Genomic DNA, 14475 nt, shown 5'->3' with positions numbered 1-14475 from the left:
GGCTCAGTGGTAGAGTGTTTGCCTAGACTTGGTTCAGTCTCGCGTCTTAGGAATCCGTGAATGCTGAGACAATTAAAGCACACTATTTTGTTCATCATTAATCATTATTATTCATCATTGTGGTGTATGATGTGTATGCGAAGGTTGAGTGCCAGAGCCAATGTGTGGAGCGCAGGGGACAACTTTGTGGAATGGGTTCCCTCCTTCTATCTTTTCAGGGTGAGGGGATCAAACTCCGATTGCCAGGCCTCAAGCACCTACTTGTGAGCCATCTTGGCTGCCCTAAAAACATTTTTGGTTTTATACCTAAAACTAATAGGCTGGGGAGTAGTGGTGCATGCCTTTAATCTCAGCATTAGAGAGGCAGAGGCAAGTGGATGTCTGTAAGTTCGAGAACAGCCTGGTCTACAGAGTGAGTTCCAGGACAGCCATGGCTACACAGAGAAACCTTATCTTGGGAAAGAAAAAAAAGAAGACTAGAACAAACTGGGTGGTAGTGGTGGCTCACACCTTTAATCTCAGCACTTGGGAGGCAGAGGCAGGTGGATCTCTAAGTTTGGGGCCAACCTGGTCTTCAAAGCAAGTTCTAGGATGGCCATGGCTGGATAATAATAATGATGATGATAATAATAATGATAGAGCCAAGAAATGCAAATCTTGTATTCTTGACCTGGGAAGAGGAAAATTAATGGGGAGGGGTTGGGTGTTCTTATTTTCACAGGAAGCTGGAGGCTTGCCCGTTTCTTTCTGTGTGTCTGTCTGTCTTTCATGGCAGTTCTCCTGCCCCATGTTCCCGTGTGCTAGGATTACAGGTGTGAGCCACCACACCTGGCTGTGATTCTAGCCTGTGCCGACTGAATGGCGCTGAACAAGCTGTCTCAGTTTTCTCAGCATCTCTTTCTACATTAGTGGCTTAATGATGGAGATAATGCATGAAGTGATATAGTGAAGGCCCCGAGATCCCGGACATTCGATACATGCTTCTCTCTTTCGCAAGGCTTCCCCCTGCACACACACAGTGTGAGGAGCCCGCAGATTCCACAGGAAAACAAGTTTTCTTTAAATCAGAACAAATCAAAAAAGCTTTTTATTTCTTTGATGATCAAAGGAAGGTTTGCCCTGAGTCAGTACTGAACCCATCGAAGAACAATGGATATTTATGACATATTTCAGGCACTTCGGAAAGGATCCCGATAGCAGAGTCCCTCTGACTCGGGTTACAAGATACAGGACTCCGAGAAAGCTGGAACGGGCGCACTGACATCACAGTACCCTTTGCTATGAAAAAAAAATATTTTCATTTTCATAGCAGATGGGTGCTGGGGGTTCATCAACATTTGCCAGAACACAGTTAAAAGTCTGTTTTAACTTCAAGAGACCACAGTGTCACTGTGACCCTGCACAGGGATCCACATGGCTATTTGTGTAAAGGTTGCCAGGCTAGACACTTTGGGGGAGAAGGAAACATGAAGATTCTTGAGACAGATAAAGAAGCAGAAGACCACAGAGATTAGGTAAGGCCAGATGGAGACCAGGCCTGTTTATTTAAAAGAGAGAGAAAGAGAGCACACTGGGACCGGGGAGATGGTTTAGCAGTTAAAAGTACTTGCTACTCTTGCAAAGGACTGGAGTTTAGTTCTCTGCACCCATGTCAGGAGGCTCACAACCACCTATCATATCAGTCTAGGTCCCAGAGATCCAGTGCCCTCTGCTGGTCAACTTAGACACATACATGCTTGTGCACATACACACATAATATTTTTTTAAAAGAGCACACACATGTGTGTATATATTTGTTTTAAAAAAATTTTTATGTGTGTGAGTGCTCTATCCGCATGCCATAAAAAGGTATCAGACCCATTATAGATGGTTGTGAGCCACCATGTGGTTACTGGGAATTCCGGACCTCTGGAAGAGCAGCTAGTGCTCTTAACCGCCCAGCCATCTCTCCAGCCCCTTTCTTTTCCTTTTTTTTTTTTTTTTTTTTTTTTTTTTTTTTTTTTTTTAGGAAGGGTGTGCTGTTTGAAAGCAGAGATGGCTTTCTTGAGTTTTCTGTTGGTGTGGCTCTTAAAGATAGTTTTGTATTTGAACGGCAGACAGAAATTTCTCATCTCTCTGAAGGAGAAGGAGGCAGATGCCACCCCTCTGATACTGAAGTCAGAACCTGTAAAGCAGAAGTGAATGAGGAAGTCAAGATCCCTCTGGACCCTTGACTGGCTCGTTTATCTCTGCTCACTGCTCCTCTCCCCAGTGACTCTTTAGTTGAGTATGGCTATGGGTTTGCACAGAGCTGGGTACTGGCTGCCTTTGCCTGAGAACAGCGTGCTGGCTACCATTCTGCCGGCGGCGTGAGACACTGAGGTTCTGATGAGGGTGGTCTTTAGGAAGTAAGGCCTAAAGTTCACCATCTTTACTTCATCTTCTAAGTCCTGCCTAACAAGGTAGCACTGACAGGTTCAAAAGTTACTTGCTTCCCTTCATCCCCACTGGCAGATACTATTATATACGGCAATGGGTCTCCTGACATTTCAGACATGTGTCTGATGTCTTCTGATCCGAGTCACCTCCACCCTTTGTCTCCTCCTTCCTGCTGCTCCCTGCTCTTCCGACCTGGCCCTCCCTCTACGTTCACGTCTGTGTCCCTGTCAGTTTAGGGTTGCTTTTAGGAACCTGGCGAGGAGTAGTTTACAGGCACACGGGCAACTTCACAGTGGCTCCACCACTGAAGGAGGTGTCCCTCCATGGAGCACACCTTCTCATGGCTTCTACAGCAGCCATGGAGAGGTGGGGCTGTGTGAGCCCCTCCCCCCAGCTCTCTGATGGAATGTTAGTGGGTCTGTCTTGTGCAGGTTAGTCCCAGCTGCTGACTGTAGTGACCACGTCATGCTTGTGACAATGTTCCCTAGCACTCCACCCCTTCCTCTGGCTCCTCCATTTTTTCTGTCTCCTCTTCTGTGAGGTCCCTAAACCTGGGAGTGGGGATGCAGATGCCCCATTTAGGGCTGCCTTGCTTACTTTCAGTTCAGGGCAAGTTGCCTTTAAACGCTCAGTGGAGCGAGTGTTCCTTATCTGACAGACTTGGTACTAGAAGTATATCTGATTTCAGAGATTTTGTAATATTTGTGTAGATTTTTCTTGTCATTTCCAATTCAAAAAAAAATTCCACAATCAAAAATGTCTTTTAGTTTTGGATCTGGAGTATTAGATATTTTGGCTTTTTTAGTTTTGGATCTGGAGTATTAGATATTTTGGCTTTTTTATAATTTATGTCTATAATTATTTAGCCTGCGTGTATATAGGTATACACCATGTGTGCCTGGTGCCCAGGGATATCAGGAGGTATCAGATCCCATGGAACTGGAGTTACAGATGGCTGTGGGCTGCCACGTGGGTTCTGAGAGCCAACTCCCTGGAAGAGTAGCCAGTACTCTTAACCACTGAGCTGTCTCTCCGGCCTTGCACTTTGGGCTTTTGAACTGGTGTGTGTGTGTGTGTGTGTGTGTGTGTGTGTGTGTGTGGTGAGGTATGCTCAGCCTGTCCTAGCAGTTCTCTCCCCTTGCCTGTCCCACTCCCTGGAGGGCCCTACTGCTGTAGGAGACAGACCCTACTAGTGGAAGGAAGGGGAAGCGCATGCCCAGTATCAGGAGAGGCGTGGCAGAGGATGCCAAGAAGGAAATCTGGGCTGTATATTTGATTGGCATTCTTTGTTATTTTTGGGTTACCATCCAGGTCTCAAATAACATTATCCCTATGTTGTGATGAGGACATTGAGCCCTGGAGAGGCTTAGTGCTCCTCGGCCATGTTTCAAACCTCCGCACCCAGAGCGCCCATTCCATTCTCTCTGGATGAAGGTTTCTGTGTTCAGTCTCAGTCACCATCACCACCCAAGCCAGCCCAGGGCCTGTGTCCAGTGGTTGTCTTCTTCCAAGTCGGCCTGTGCTGGAAATGGCTAGTGTTCTGTCAGCGTCCAACCTCCCCAGGTCTTCCTACATTAGCATGGTGTTTTGGAGCTTCCCTGGATTTTCTGTGAACTCGCTGAAGGAATAAACCTCGGTGGTGTTCTATGCTCAGCACTGTGGATTCTCCAATCTCCAGGAGGGTTTGATATTGGCAACCAAAGAGTCAGCCCACGGGAGTGGGGAGTTTGAGGCATCCCCCGCTGCCACCACCACCGAGGTGCTAGCTCTTAAGACTCAAACTGTTGTCCATTCCTCAAAACTATTAGATGAGCGCCACCTTGTGGATGAAAGGAACACTGCAGTGATCGCCGATCATTTTCTACACAGCAATGACTGTTGCCTGATGAGTGTGATTATGTTCTCGGATTTTATGCCTGCTGGTTGCTTAGAGACCATTAATTTAGTTTTTATCTTAAACCTTTAAACCTGTCTTGAGACAATTCCAATACAAGAACACGTAGCTACTTCAGTGACTTTCAAATAAGTGCTTTTGACCATGACTTTCAATGCACCTAATGGCACATCCATCCATCCAAACGTGTTAATACCTAATACAAAACATCCCAATGCTTGTTCATACTCTGACTTTTTATGTGTTCTGTGTAATTGAGATAGTCAACATCTCATCAGTTGACTTTATAACTTAATAATTTACTGTTTACAATAATTACTGTTTGTTTTATAAAATGGAAAACTGAGGCCTGGAGAGAGGTGGAATTTGCTCCTCTTTGCTTCGGGGTGGGCCTGTGCACTGTTTCCTGGTCTCGAGCCGGGCATCCACATGGTATGCAGACATGTATGCAGGCATGTGTTATTTGTCATGGGCAGAGTTACCAGCAGACTGTGGCTCATTCGCTGCCACTTCCACGCCCACGGAATGTCCCGACACCCTCTCCTTCCAGCTGCGCCTCAAGGAGGAAGAGTTGCGGGACCACCAGCGGGCTGAGGACGAAGCGCTCACGAAACGGAAGCTTCTGGAGCAGTCGCTGAAGGATCTGGAGTACGAACTGGAGGCCAAGAGTCACCTCAAGGATGACCGCAGCCGGCTCATCAAGCAGATGGAGGTGTGTGGGTGCAAGGCAGGAGCCGGGCTGTGGAGAATGTGTCTGGGCCACTGGGGAATGTTTCCTATGTGGGATGTCTTGGGTTTTTTACTCTTTCTAGCTTGACATTTTAAGATCTTTTCTGTTGTGGGGAGGTGGTTTATCATCTTGTTGTGTGTCGGAGCTGGAAGGAGTGAAGGGTGTAATTTAGTCTACTGGCCTCATTGCTTTGAAGAAGATATAAGTCGCTCCCCAAAGATGGTACTTAGCTATTAGCGCTGTGTCTCTTCAGCAATGATGCCCCTACAGGAGGCTACAAGACTGCTGACTGGCCAGTCAGGATCCACACTGTGCCTTAGACTCCAAACCACCCACCCCAAACCACACAGTCCATTCTTATTCCTGGCCCATCTTTCTGTGTGCATATGTATCGTTGCCAGAGCTATCAGCAAACTATGGTCCAATTCATTGCTCTTTCTGAGACTTCTCAGAGCAGACACCAGCTGGGGGTGAGTATTCATAAGCCTAATACATAATCCTTGAGGAAAAAAGGCAAAGCCATATAAATAAAATCCCAGAACCTCAGTGTCCATGGTCCTCTGAGACAATGGGAAGAACTTGGATTGCTAAAAAGGAATAATTTGTAAGACAAGAATTGACCCCAAACCAGAAACAGATGTGTGCCCCCACTACAAGCAGAATTTAGAGAATAAGAGAGAGACTGAAAAACAAGCCTCAAACTTTGGGGGCGACATTAACATTGTGAGGGTTTTGATAAAAGACAGGCATGGCGCTCAAGGCCAGTGAGAGTTGGCTTAGGCTCAAAATCAATGAATTCCTCATTCAGCTTTGCAAATAAACAGAAATAGCTTTTTCAGAGATCCAGGGCGCTTCACAGTTTGTATCTAGGAGGTGAAGTTTGAACCTGTGGAGATTTTATTAGATGGGCCTCTCTCAGAGACTCGAGTAGCCTGATGGGGCTGCTATATTTTTCTAATATTTTCTTTCTGATCTCTTTAGGGGGTCACTTTCAGATAAGCCAAGGTCAACCTAGTTAACTAGAAATGGATCGCTCTAGGGCCTCGACACCCTGGTTAAAAGCAGCTGGCTGGGCTAGGGAGACAGCTCCGTTGGTGAAGTGTATGCCATATAAGCAGAGAACCTCTGTTCAGATTCCTGGCATACATGTCAAAAGCTCATCATGTCAGGGTACATCCCAGGGCCAGGCAGACAGATAGGAAGATCCCGGGGGTTGGCCAGTAAGTCTACCCTACTTGGTGAGCCCCAGGCCAATAAGAGACCTCTGTCTCCAAAAAATAAGACAGTGATTGAGGAAGACACCTGACAGTGACCTCCGCAGTCCGCTTGCCTATGGTATCAAGTAGTGAACAAGGAGCCTTGGTATACTGAGCTCTGGCTTAGACCTCATATGTTGTCTGGACAATATGGACTGGAAGCAAAAAAAAAAGAACCTAAGAAGTGACTTTAGGGCTCTGGAGAGATGGCTCAGCAGTTTCGTGCACACACCACTCTTGCAGAAGGCCCAGGTTCAATTCCCAGCACTGATGTTGAGTGGCTCACTGCTTCCTGCTACTCCAACTCCATGAAATCCAATAGGTGCCCTCTGCTGGCCTCTCCTGGCACCTGCACTCACATGCACAGACACTGAACTAAAAATAAAACATAGATCTCTTAAACATAAGTGATTTTAGCTGAAATCAGATTGGTGGTTGGATCATCTCCTTTGAGTCTAGAATGTTCTGACTAACAAGGCATGTCCTCTGGGTCACCTCAGGCCCCGAAGCAGCAGTGCAGCTAAACACCACTGAGGGTATTTCTCCACTTGTTCCGCAGTGATGGCTTCTGGAGGTCCTACCACCATGAAAGGCGCCTGAGGGGAGTTGCTCTAAGAGGCCAGGGCCATGTTGCTATGCTACATGCCTTTCCCATTCCTTCACTGAAACTTAACCAGTTCTCAGGTCTCAAGAGCTAACCCACAATGAACTTTTTACATTTAGTCCTAGGTGGCTGAAGCTCTGGATATTTTGTGATTTCTGAGTGAACTAGATGGAGAGGTAACTTCAGGCAGTACCAGCCAGGTCCTGAGTTAGTTTCTGCTCCCAGGAGAGAGCTTTTAGGTTTTTTTATAGGTTTTGACATTATCTTATTTATTATTGTGTGTATGTGCATGCCAGCGCACACCACAGTATGAGTGTGGGGGACAGAGGACAGCTTTGTTGAGTCAGTCCTCTTCATTTTTATGTGGACTCTGTGGAGTTTGAATTCTAGTCTCAGGCTTTGTAATAAGTGCTTTTACCTGTTCTTGCTGGTTCTCCCTGGAGGGTAATTTCTAGTCCAAGGAAAACTAACGCCCTCTTCTGGCCTCCACAGGCATTGCATGCATGTGGTACACATACATGATCTACATACAATAAACAAGAACGGAAAAATCTTTTAGAAATATACATTAAAAAAGCATCTGTGGCTCCAAGTTTACCCAGACCTATGACAAACCTACTGGAGACAAGAAACACAAGCTCAGTCTCCCAGCCACCAGGGTAGGAGCACTCTGAGTGGGGAGCCTCTTTCTTTCATCCATGAAACTACTTTGAAATGCTTTTCACTTAGCTGCCAGGGATATCAAAGAGAGACCAGAGGAATAGATTGTTAGTCCTCTGTGATGGTGAATTTACCAGGATAGACCACCACTGTCCTGTGCAATCCCGTGTAGATTTGGGACTGTCCACTGCCAAGTTCATGGGGACTGTAGAGAAGAGGCAGGCGGGAATTGTGTGTCCGCGCTCACAGGAGCAAGCCTCTTGAGCATGAAGCATTTGCAGGAATGTCCCAGGGTGGCTTCTCAGACTATATGTTGACTTTAAGAGGACCTGTTTAAGATACAAATATAATACATACCAACATAATTAAAACACTGGGGCTTAGGGTAATCCCTTTCCTCTTCTTATAGATGTTCTACATGCCCAATTGTATCACAAAAGCAACAAAATACATGTTTTTAAAATACTTGCTTTGAGCCGGGCGATGGTGGCGCACACCTTTAATCCCAGCACTCGGGAGGCAGAGCCAGGCGGATATCTGAGTTCAAGGCCAGCCTGGTCTACAAGAGCTAGTTCCAGGACAAGCTCCAAAGCTACAGAGAAACCCTGTCTTGAAAAATCAAAAAACCAAAAAAGAAAAGAAAACAACAAAAAATACTTGCTTTGGACAGAACAAGAACTATATGTATAAGGGCTGGAGGTGGAAGTGTAGCTCAGCTGGTAAGAGTACTTGCATAGCGTAAATAAAGCTCTGGGTTCAATCTCTAGCACCCAACAAACAGGCACTCTTGTAGTGCCAGCACTTGGGAGGTAGCTGCAGGAAGGTCAGGAGTTCAAGGCTAACCTGGGATACAGGAGAAATGCTCTTGCCATATAGGATCACAATGAATCCTTTAGGAAGGAAGAGAGGGAAGGAAAGGGGGAAAGAAAGAAATGTCTTATGTTCCCAAGTCCTAACATAATCAGCTCTCATTTGCCCTTGGGGTTTCCTCCCATGGGCTCCCCTCTTGCTCCTAACCCTGTGTAAGTGAAGAACCTGTTTGTTCCCCTTTCTCAGGACAAGGTGTCCCAGCTGGAGATGGAACTGGAAGAAGAAAGAACCAGCGCTGATTTGCTGTCTGAGAGGATTACGTGGAGCAGGGAGCAGGTATGAGGGAGCTGCTGGGGAGAATGTGAGAGGCTGAACCTGGGGATTTGGCTAGAGCCAGGAGGAAACACTCTTGCCACAGAGATTGCGATGGGAGATTCAGGAATCTTTACCATAACAAGCCAAGGAGGGAAGGAATTAGTAACACAACAGAGATTTTCTACAGTGATTGCAGAAAGTGCTATATTAGCTACAGCGGGCCCAGGGCTTAGCATTGTCAGGGTGACTAGGCTGGAGGCTTGGGGTGAATTGCTGGCCTCGCTGGGCCGGCAGCCCTGGCTCAGAGCTGAAGCTGAGGTACTCTCTGGCTTCTTTGCTGCCCACCCTTATGATGTGGGCCGGCGTCCTTGGGAAGCCTGGTACTCAGGGCTATGGGGTGATCCAGTGCAGACACTTCTAAGCCAGGCTAGTTCTGGTCCCTAAGCCATACTGATGGTGGGACAGCATTCAGAAGCCCAAGCAGTAGAGGTTTAGAGAGGGGCTAACCCTAACCTCAACCTTGACATTGGCTTCCCAAAGTTCTTCCTGGACTCACAGCTCTTCTGTTAGGTGTTCCTGCAGTTTGGCTAAGGATCTGTATTACCCTGGGGCATTCCAGAACCTGCTAAGCGTGGCTAATGACAGGAGTGCCATGGGTTTGTTCTGTGAGCCTTCCTTGTGACCGTAAGCACAGGGGGAGGAGGAATGGTGAGAAGTGTGTCACCTTGTCAATATCCGGGCAGTTAAAACCAGTTTCCAGTTCCACGATTCACACCCCAAAACAAACCACAGGCTTGATGAACCAGAACACAGTGCCTCCGTTGCTCAGCCACTGGTCCAGGCAGGACCATGAGCTATCTGGTCCGAGAATGCCTTTGGTTGTTTCCTCTTGCTGAACATGGTCATGGGGATGTGACTGCTCGCCTCAGTGGTCAGTGTGGAAAATTTCCACTGAGTCAAGAACTTGAGGTCCAGACAGGAAGAAGATGGGGACACTAGCCTGGGGGCTGCTGGGAAGGACACTCTGTAGGTGGTCCCAGGCCTGTTCTGGTGCAGCTTCCTGTGGAACTTTGGGAAATTCTCAGATCATTGAGTCTAGGAAAATGAGGCTGAGGGGAGAGATGTTCAGCTGGTAGAGTACTTGCCCATCATGGACCAAGCCCTGGGCTCAACCCCCAGCATTGTATGAACTGGCTTGGTAATGCATGGCAGTATCCAAGAAAGCGAGGGCAGGAAGATCAGGAGTTCAAGGTCATCCATCCTTGGCTATGTATTGAGTTCTAGACCAGCCTGGGCTACATGAGACCATTTCTTACATATAAACAGAAGATGAGCCTATTTATGAAGAAGGTTCTGAAGCTCCCCACTCCAGCCTCCCACTGTTGGCCCTCTTGTCCTCCTCCACCGTTTCTGTAAGGGAGAGAGCAAGGCCCATGTTTGCTGTCGACGGAAAGAGTGACAATCAGGTTCACACTGATGAAAAACAGAACAGCAGCCCCAAGATAGACGCATGCTTCTCCTTCCTTCCATGGTTGTTGGTGATAGGGTCTTGCTATGAAACCCAGACTAGCCTCAAACTCTCTATCCTCCTGCCTCGGTGCTGGGGTTATAGGTGTGTGCCACCATGGCTGCTGAGTGATATCCATAGATTAAGTTCTCTGACCGCTTCTGGCCTTTCATGTCTCCTGATTTGAGAGGGACATTTAAAGGAATGCTCCTTGCCTCACCAACAAGCATTTTTCTCAAAGTAGAGGTTGAAGCAAGGTTGGTTTTTCTGTCTTTAAAATAAAGGCCATGTCAGAGGGCTTTGGGTATAGACAGGCCCTGGCTGGTGGCTGCCTGCCATTCTCACAGCCAAGAGACACTTAAAAGCTGAACTCTCTCCTCTCCCTTGTTAGTTCTGACATCCTGATACCCCGAGCAAGGGCTGGCGACTAAATGACAGAAAGTGGTACCCTGTCACCTTGAATCTTGAACAATGTTTACCCTGGATTTCCAGCAAACTGCTCTTAGGCACTGAAAAGAGAAAGCATGGAAAAAGTTTTTTTTTTTTTTTAACTCTTGCTTTCTTTAAAAAGTTAAAGTTTTCTGTTCTCTACTTAAAACTCATTATTTCTAAGTTCTTCTAACTCCTTGCTTCCTTCCAGTATATCCCCGATGTTTCCCTAGTCCCAGTGATTAGGTCTTAAGGAAACAGGCTAGATAAAAGGGACTGTAACCCTCTTATAGGACCTTAGGTCTCACAAGGACATCAGAGGTCAAATCTCCTTGACTGTCTAAGGGATGAATGGTTTGAGGCTCAGAGCCATAAAGGACTTTGGCTGGAGTTGTGTGGAAGCTAACTGTACAGGCAGGCTCAAGGTTCCTTTTCCTAAGACAGCGTTTTAACTACCAGAGCCTGCAAAATACAGCAAACACAGCTGCACGCACGGGAGTGTCCAGCACGCCTGGTTCTGGAGATGAACATTTAACAAGCGGATAACCAACAATAAAATGGCGCAGATACTAAATACCAAGTGAAGCACTCCAGTGGCCAGTGAGGGACAGGCCACGAAGGCCAGAGTCAGCTTTGAAGGAATGATCTGGCCTAGAGTAGCTCAGCCAAGTAGGTGTGGCATCTGAGCTAGAGCGGATTGGCAGTTAAGCGTGAGACACGAAACCATGAATGCTCGCACACAGTTCAGGTTCCATGAGGAAAGCAGAGGAGGCGCGTTTGGAGAGACAGACCCAGGCTTTTGAATGGTTGTATCCTCAAGGCAATGGGAGGTATGGGACTTTGTTCAGCAGACAGTGAAGCACAGTGTTTCAGAAGGTCAGTGTTAGAGCTGGGGGTAAGTCAAGGCCGAGAAGACCTTAACTGGGCTGCTCCCAGGGCCAGAGAAGGCAGCTGTGAGAACACTCTATCCTATGCCTCTGGCTTTGCTCAGTGTGTGTGTGTTGATACTTACCCATGTTTTTTTACTTTACCCATTATTTACCTTCTGATTCTGGGGGTTTTCTTCCGTATATCCTCAGGATAGTAGATACTCAAAGAATCCTAATCACGATAAATCCACACTTTTTGAGGCTTGTACTGACTTTCAAACATGGCTGATGCCGAGACGGAATAGGTTCCCTTTGGCAGAACGCCGTGTTTATAACGGGGGAGGAGTGTCTGTCCACTTTCTCATCACAAAACAGAAAGGCTTCCACCTGCCTTCATGTAAGCTCCAGGAGAGTGGCTGAGGAGCTCACTGTGTTAACAGGCTTTGGCTTGTGTCTTGAAATCCCAGACAAGCCTTTTTACCTTTCTTTCTTCAGAACTCTGTTTCTCTGCCATGCCCAGCAGGAGAGACCTAAAAACCCAGCTAACTCAGGTAGCTGAGGCAGGAGGGTTATAATTCAAGGCCTGTCTAAGCTTCAGAGTGAGTGCAAGGTGAGCCTGGGCGGATTACTAGTGAAATTCTGTCTCCGAATAAGAGGACCGGGGATGCAGCCCCATGCTGCTCCACTTCCCTAGCATGCGGGAGGCTCCAGTGCCATAAAATCAAACTAAACATTTTCTTCCATGACCCCTGCCAACCACACTGAGGATTTTTCAGGACTTCCTTGCATGCTTTCTTGGCTGTTTCAGGACTTAGAAGGTATAGTCACTGCCTACAGTCTCATAACTTGTAAGAGGTAGGGTCACAGTTTGGCTCCATCCTTGAATCAGATTCTAAAGGTCCTCAAGTTAAGAGTAACATTACACGGGTTGGGGATGTGGCTTAGTTGGAAAGGTTCTTGCTCAGCACCCACATAGCCCCGAGTTCATTCCCCAGCACCTCATAACTGGATATAGTGGTGTACACTGGTCATCCCAGCGTGGGTGAGAGGTGAGGGCAAGGAGTTCATGGCCTTTCTTGGTTATGTAACAAGTTTGAGGCCAGCCTGGGCTACTGGAGACCTTATCTCAAGTGATAACAACAATAATAATTATGATAATAGCACTTAAGATCCCCAAGGGCTATTTTGACCTCTGCCTCTTTTGATTCTCATTTGTATAAAGGGCTCAGGTAGAAAGAAGTCTAGCCTGTTGAGTTTTAAATGTACTGTGTAGGCGAGTATCCTGGCTCAGTGGGCATTGCTATGTATACCACTTTTGGGATCCCAGTGCACACAGCAAGGCTGGGCAGTCAAAGACATCCCCTCAGCCAGGATGACTCAACACGGTGGTAAGTTGACTTATGCCATGCCACAGCTGCCAGGCAGGGGGAAATAACCACCTTCAAAGATGGGGTGGCATCACCATCTTCGCAACGGCTCACAAGGTTGCCTTGGATACTGCCAGACAAATCGCAGTGAGCAAACCTGGAGGCATGAGACAGTCACTTTCAGAAATTGCTCCTTTGTGGCTGGCTCACACCTGCTCCTCAGTACCTGGGGACATAAGGAAGCAGTAAATGAGACTCTAAATAGCCTCCGTTCAGGAGGAAAGTGGGAGATCAAAGTGGGGTTTCCTCCTTTAAAGCGACTTCAGACTCAGAACTGCATCTTACCCTACCAGCTACCCAAAACTCCACTGTGCAAGTTGACTGATGATAATTCTCAGGATATAATTTAACACCAGTCCAAGAGCATAGGCTTGACCACCTCTTCACAGCTCACCGAGAAACCCAAGTCAGGAGGGTACTATTATTAGCAATTATAAACATCTCCGGCGTTTCAGTAGCCCAAAAGGCTACAGCTTCTAATAGAGCCAGCTCGAGTCATGCGTATCCTGCTGCTAGAATCGAATCTGCAGTTTCCTATCCAAATGCTCCATGGTTAGCTTTCGTTCAATCCAGCTGCCATAGGCTGTTGCCTATGTTCCTGTAGGTTTTAATTTGACTGCAGCATTTGGTTCAGTTCCTTTAACAGAACAGCAGGTAAAACACAAGCCAACACGAAGTATTTCTGCAGCCTCACCCTGACTTCCCCGGGTCCGAACAAGGGTGAGAACGTGACCTCGGGCCTTGGGCCCAGTTCTGAAGATCTGGGTGCTGAGTTGAGCCTCAGAGTTTGTGGTGAAACCATTCCTCTTGCCACCTCTCCTTGTGCCAGGCAGAACTCCTTGAGGCTCCCCAGGGTGGATTTATTTTAGGGTCTAAAGTCAGGCTGGGCTTTGGAAGCATGGAGAGGACTCTTTGTGCCTTCCAAGACTCAAGCAACATTGCCTGCCTGGCTACTGTCACTGTGGAGCTTTTTATGGCTGCCTTTTATTCTTTCCTGTTCTTCTGATTGATTTATTTTACACTTCCATTTTAATAGCCTTCTCTTGAGGGGGCGCAGTGGGGCATGAAGAGTTGCCATTTTGTTTTTGTTTTTCATTTCCCCGGAGCTCTCCAGGGAGGGCCTGAACTTGCAGAGACCTTCAGAGATGTCTGTGTCTGTGTCTGCCTCCCCTGCTCCTCCCACCCCCACCTTAGAGCCCTGCTGTATGGGAGCTCTGTTTCCTAGAAGGTGCCCTGGCTGAGGCCAGTGGCTGCTGCTGTAACGACACAGTGCTCCTACACCCACAGCCGGGATCCAGCACTGTGACGTGACGGTCCTCTACGCTCTCTCCCCTGTGGACACTTCCTTTGGAACTCTGCAGAACTCCCCGCCAACACTCTGCTTCCTGTAGGGTTTTCTCATATATCAAGAACTGAGGGATTTTTGTCAAGAGTAAACGCCCCAAGCTAGCCGGGCGATGGTGGCGCACGCCTTTAATCCCAGTACTCGGGAGGCAGACGCAGGCGGATCTCTGTGAGTTCGAGACCAGCCTGGTCTACAAGAGCTAGTTCCAGGA

The 14475-nt window shown here is 47.4% G+C and overlaps 1 protein-coding gene across 5 annotated transcripts in view; it reads left to right on the top strand.

Annotated features, from left to right (window-relative positions):
* Positions 1-14475, top strand: part of Cgnl1 (cingulin like 1) — a 153455-nt gene that overhangs the window by 126335 nt on the left and 12645 nt on the right. For all 5 annotated transcript variants that reach the window (XM_050124390.1, XM_050124399.1, XM_050124382.1 and 2 more), the window contains 2 exons: positions 4863-5024; positions 8619-8708. In XM_050124390.1, coding sequence (XP_049980347.1) covers positions 4863-5024; positions 8619-8708 — 252 coding nt within the window. The remainder of the gene's footprint in view (positions 1-4862; positions 5025-8618; positions 8709-14475) is intronic.

The sequence above is a fragment of the Alexandromys fortis genome, unplaced genomic scaffold, assembly GCF_014885135.2.
Source record: "Alexandromys fortis isolate MF-2015 unplaced genomic scaffold, M_Fortis_MF-2015_v1.1 scaffold_22, whole genome shotgun sequence".
NCBI classification, from domain to species: domain Eukaryota; kingdom Metazoa; phylum Chordata; class Mammalia; order Rodentia; family Cricetidae; genus Alexandromys; species Alexandromys fortis.
Note: the sequence above shows the minus strand (reverse complement) of the source record. Positions and strands in the feature narration are given on the sequence as shown.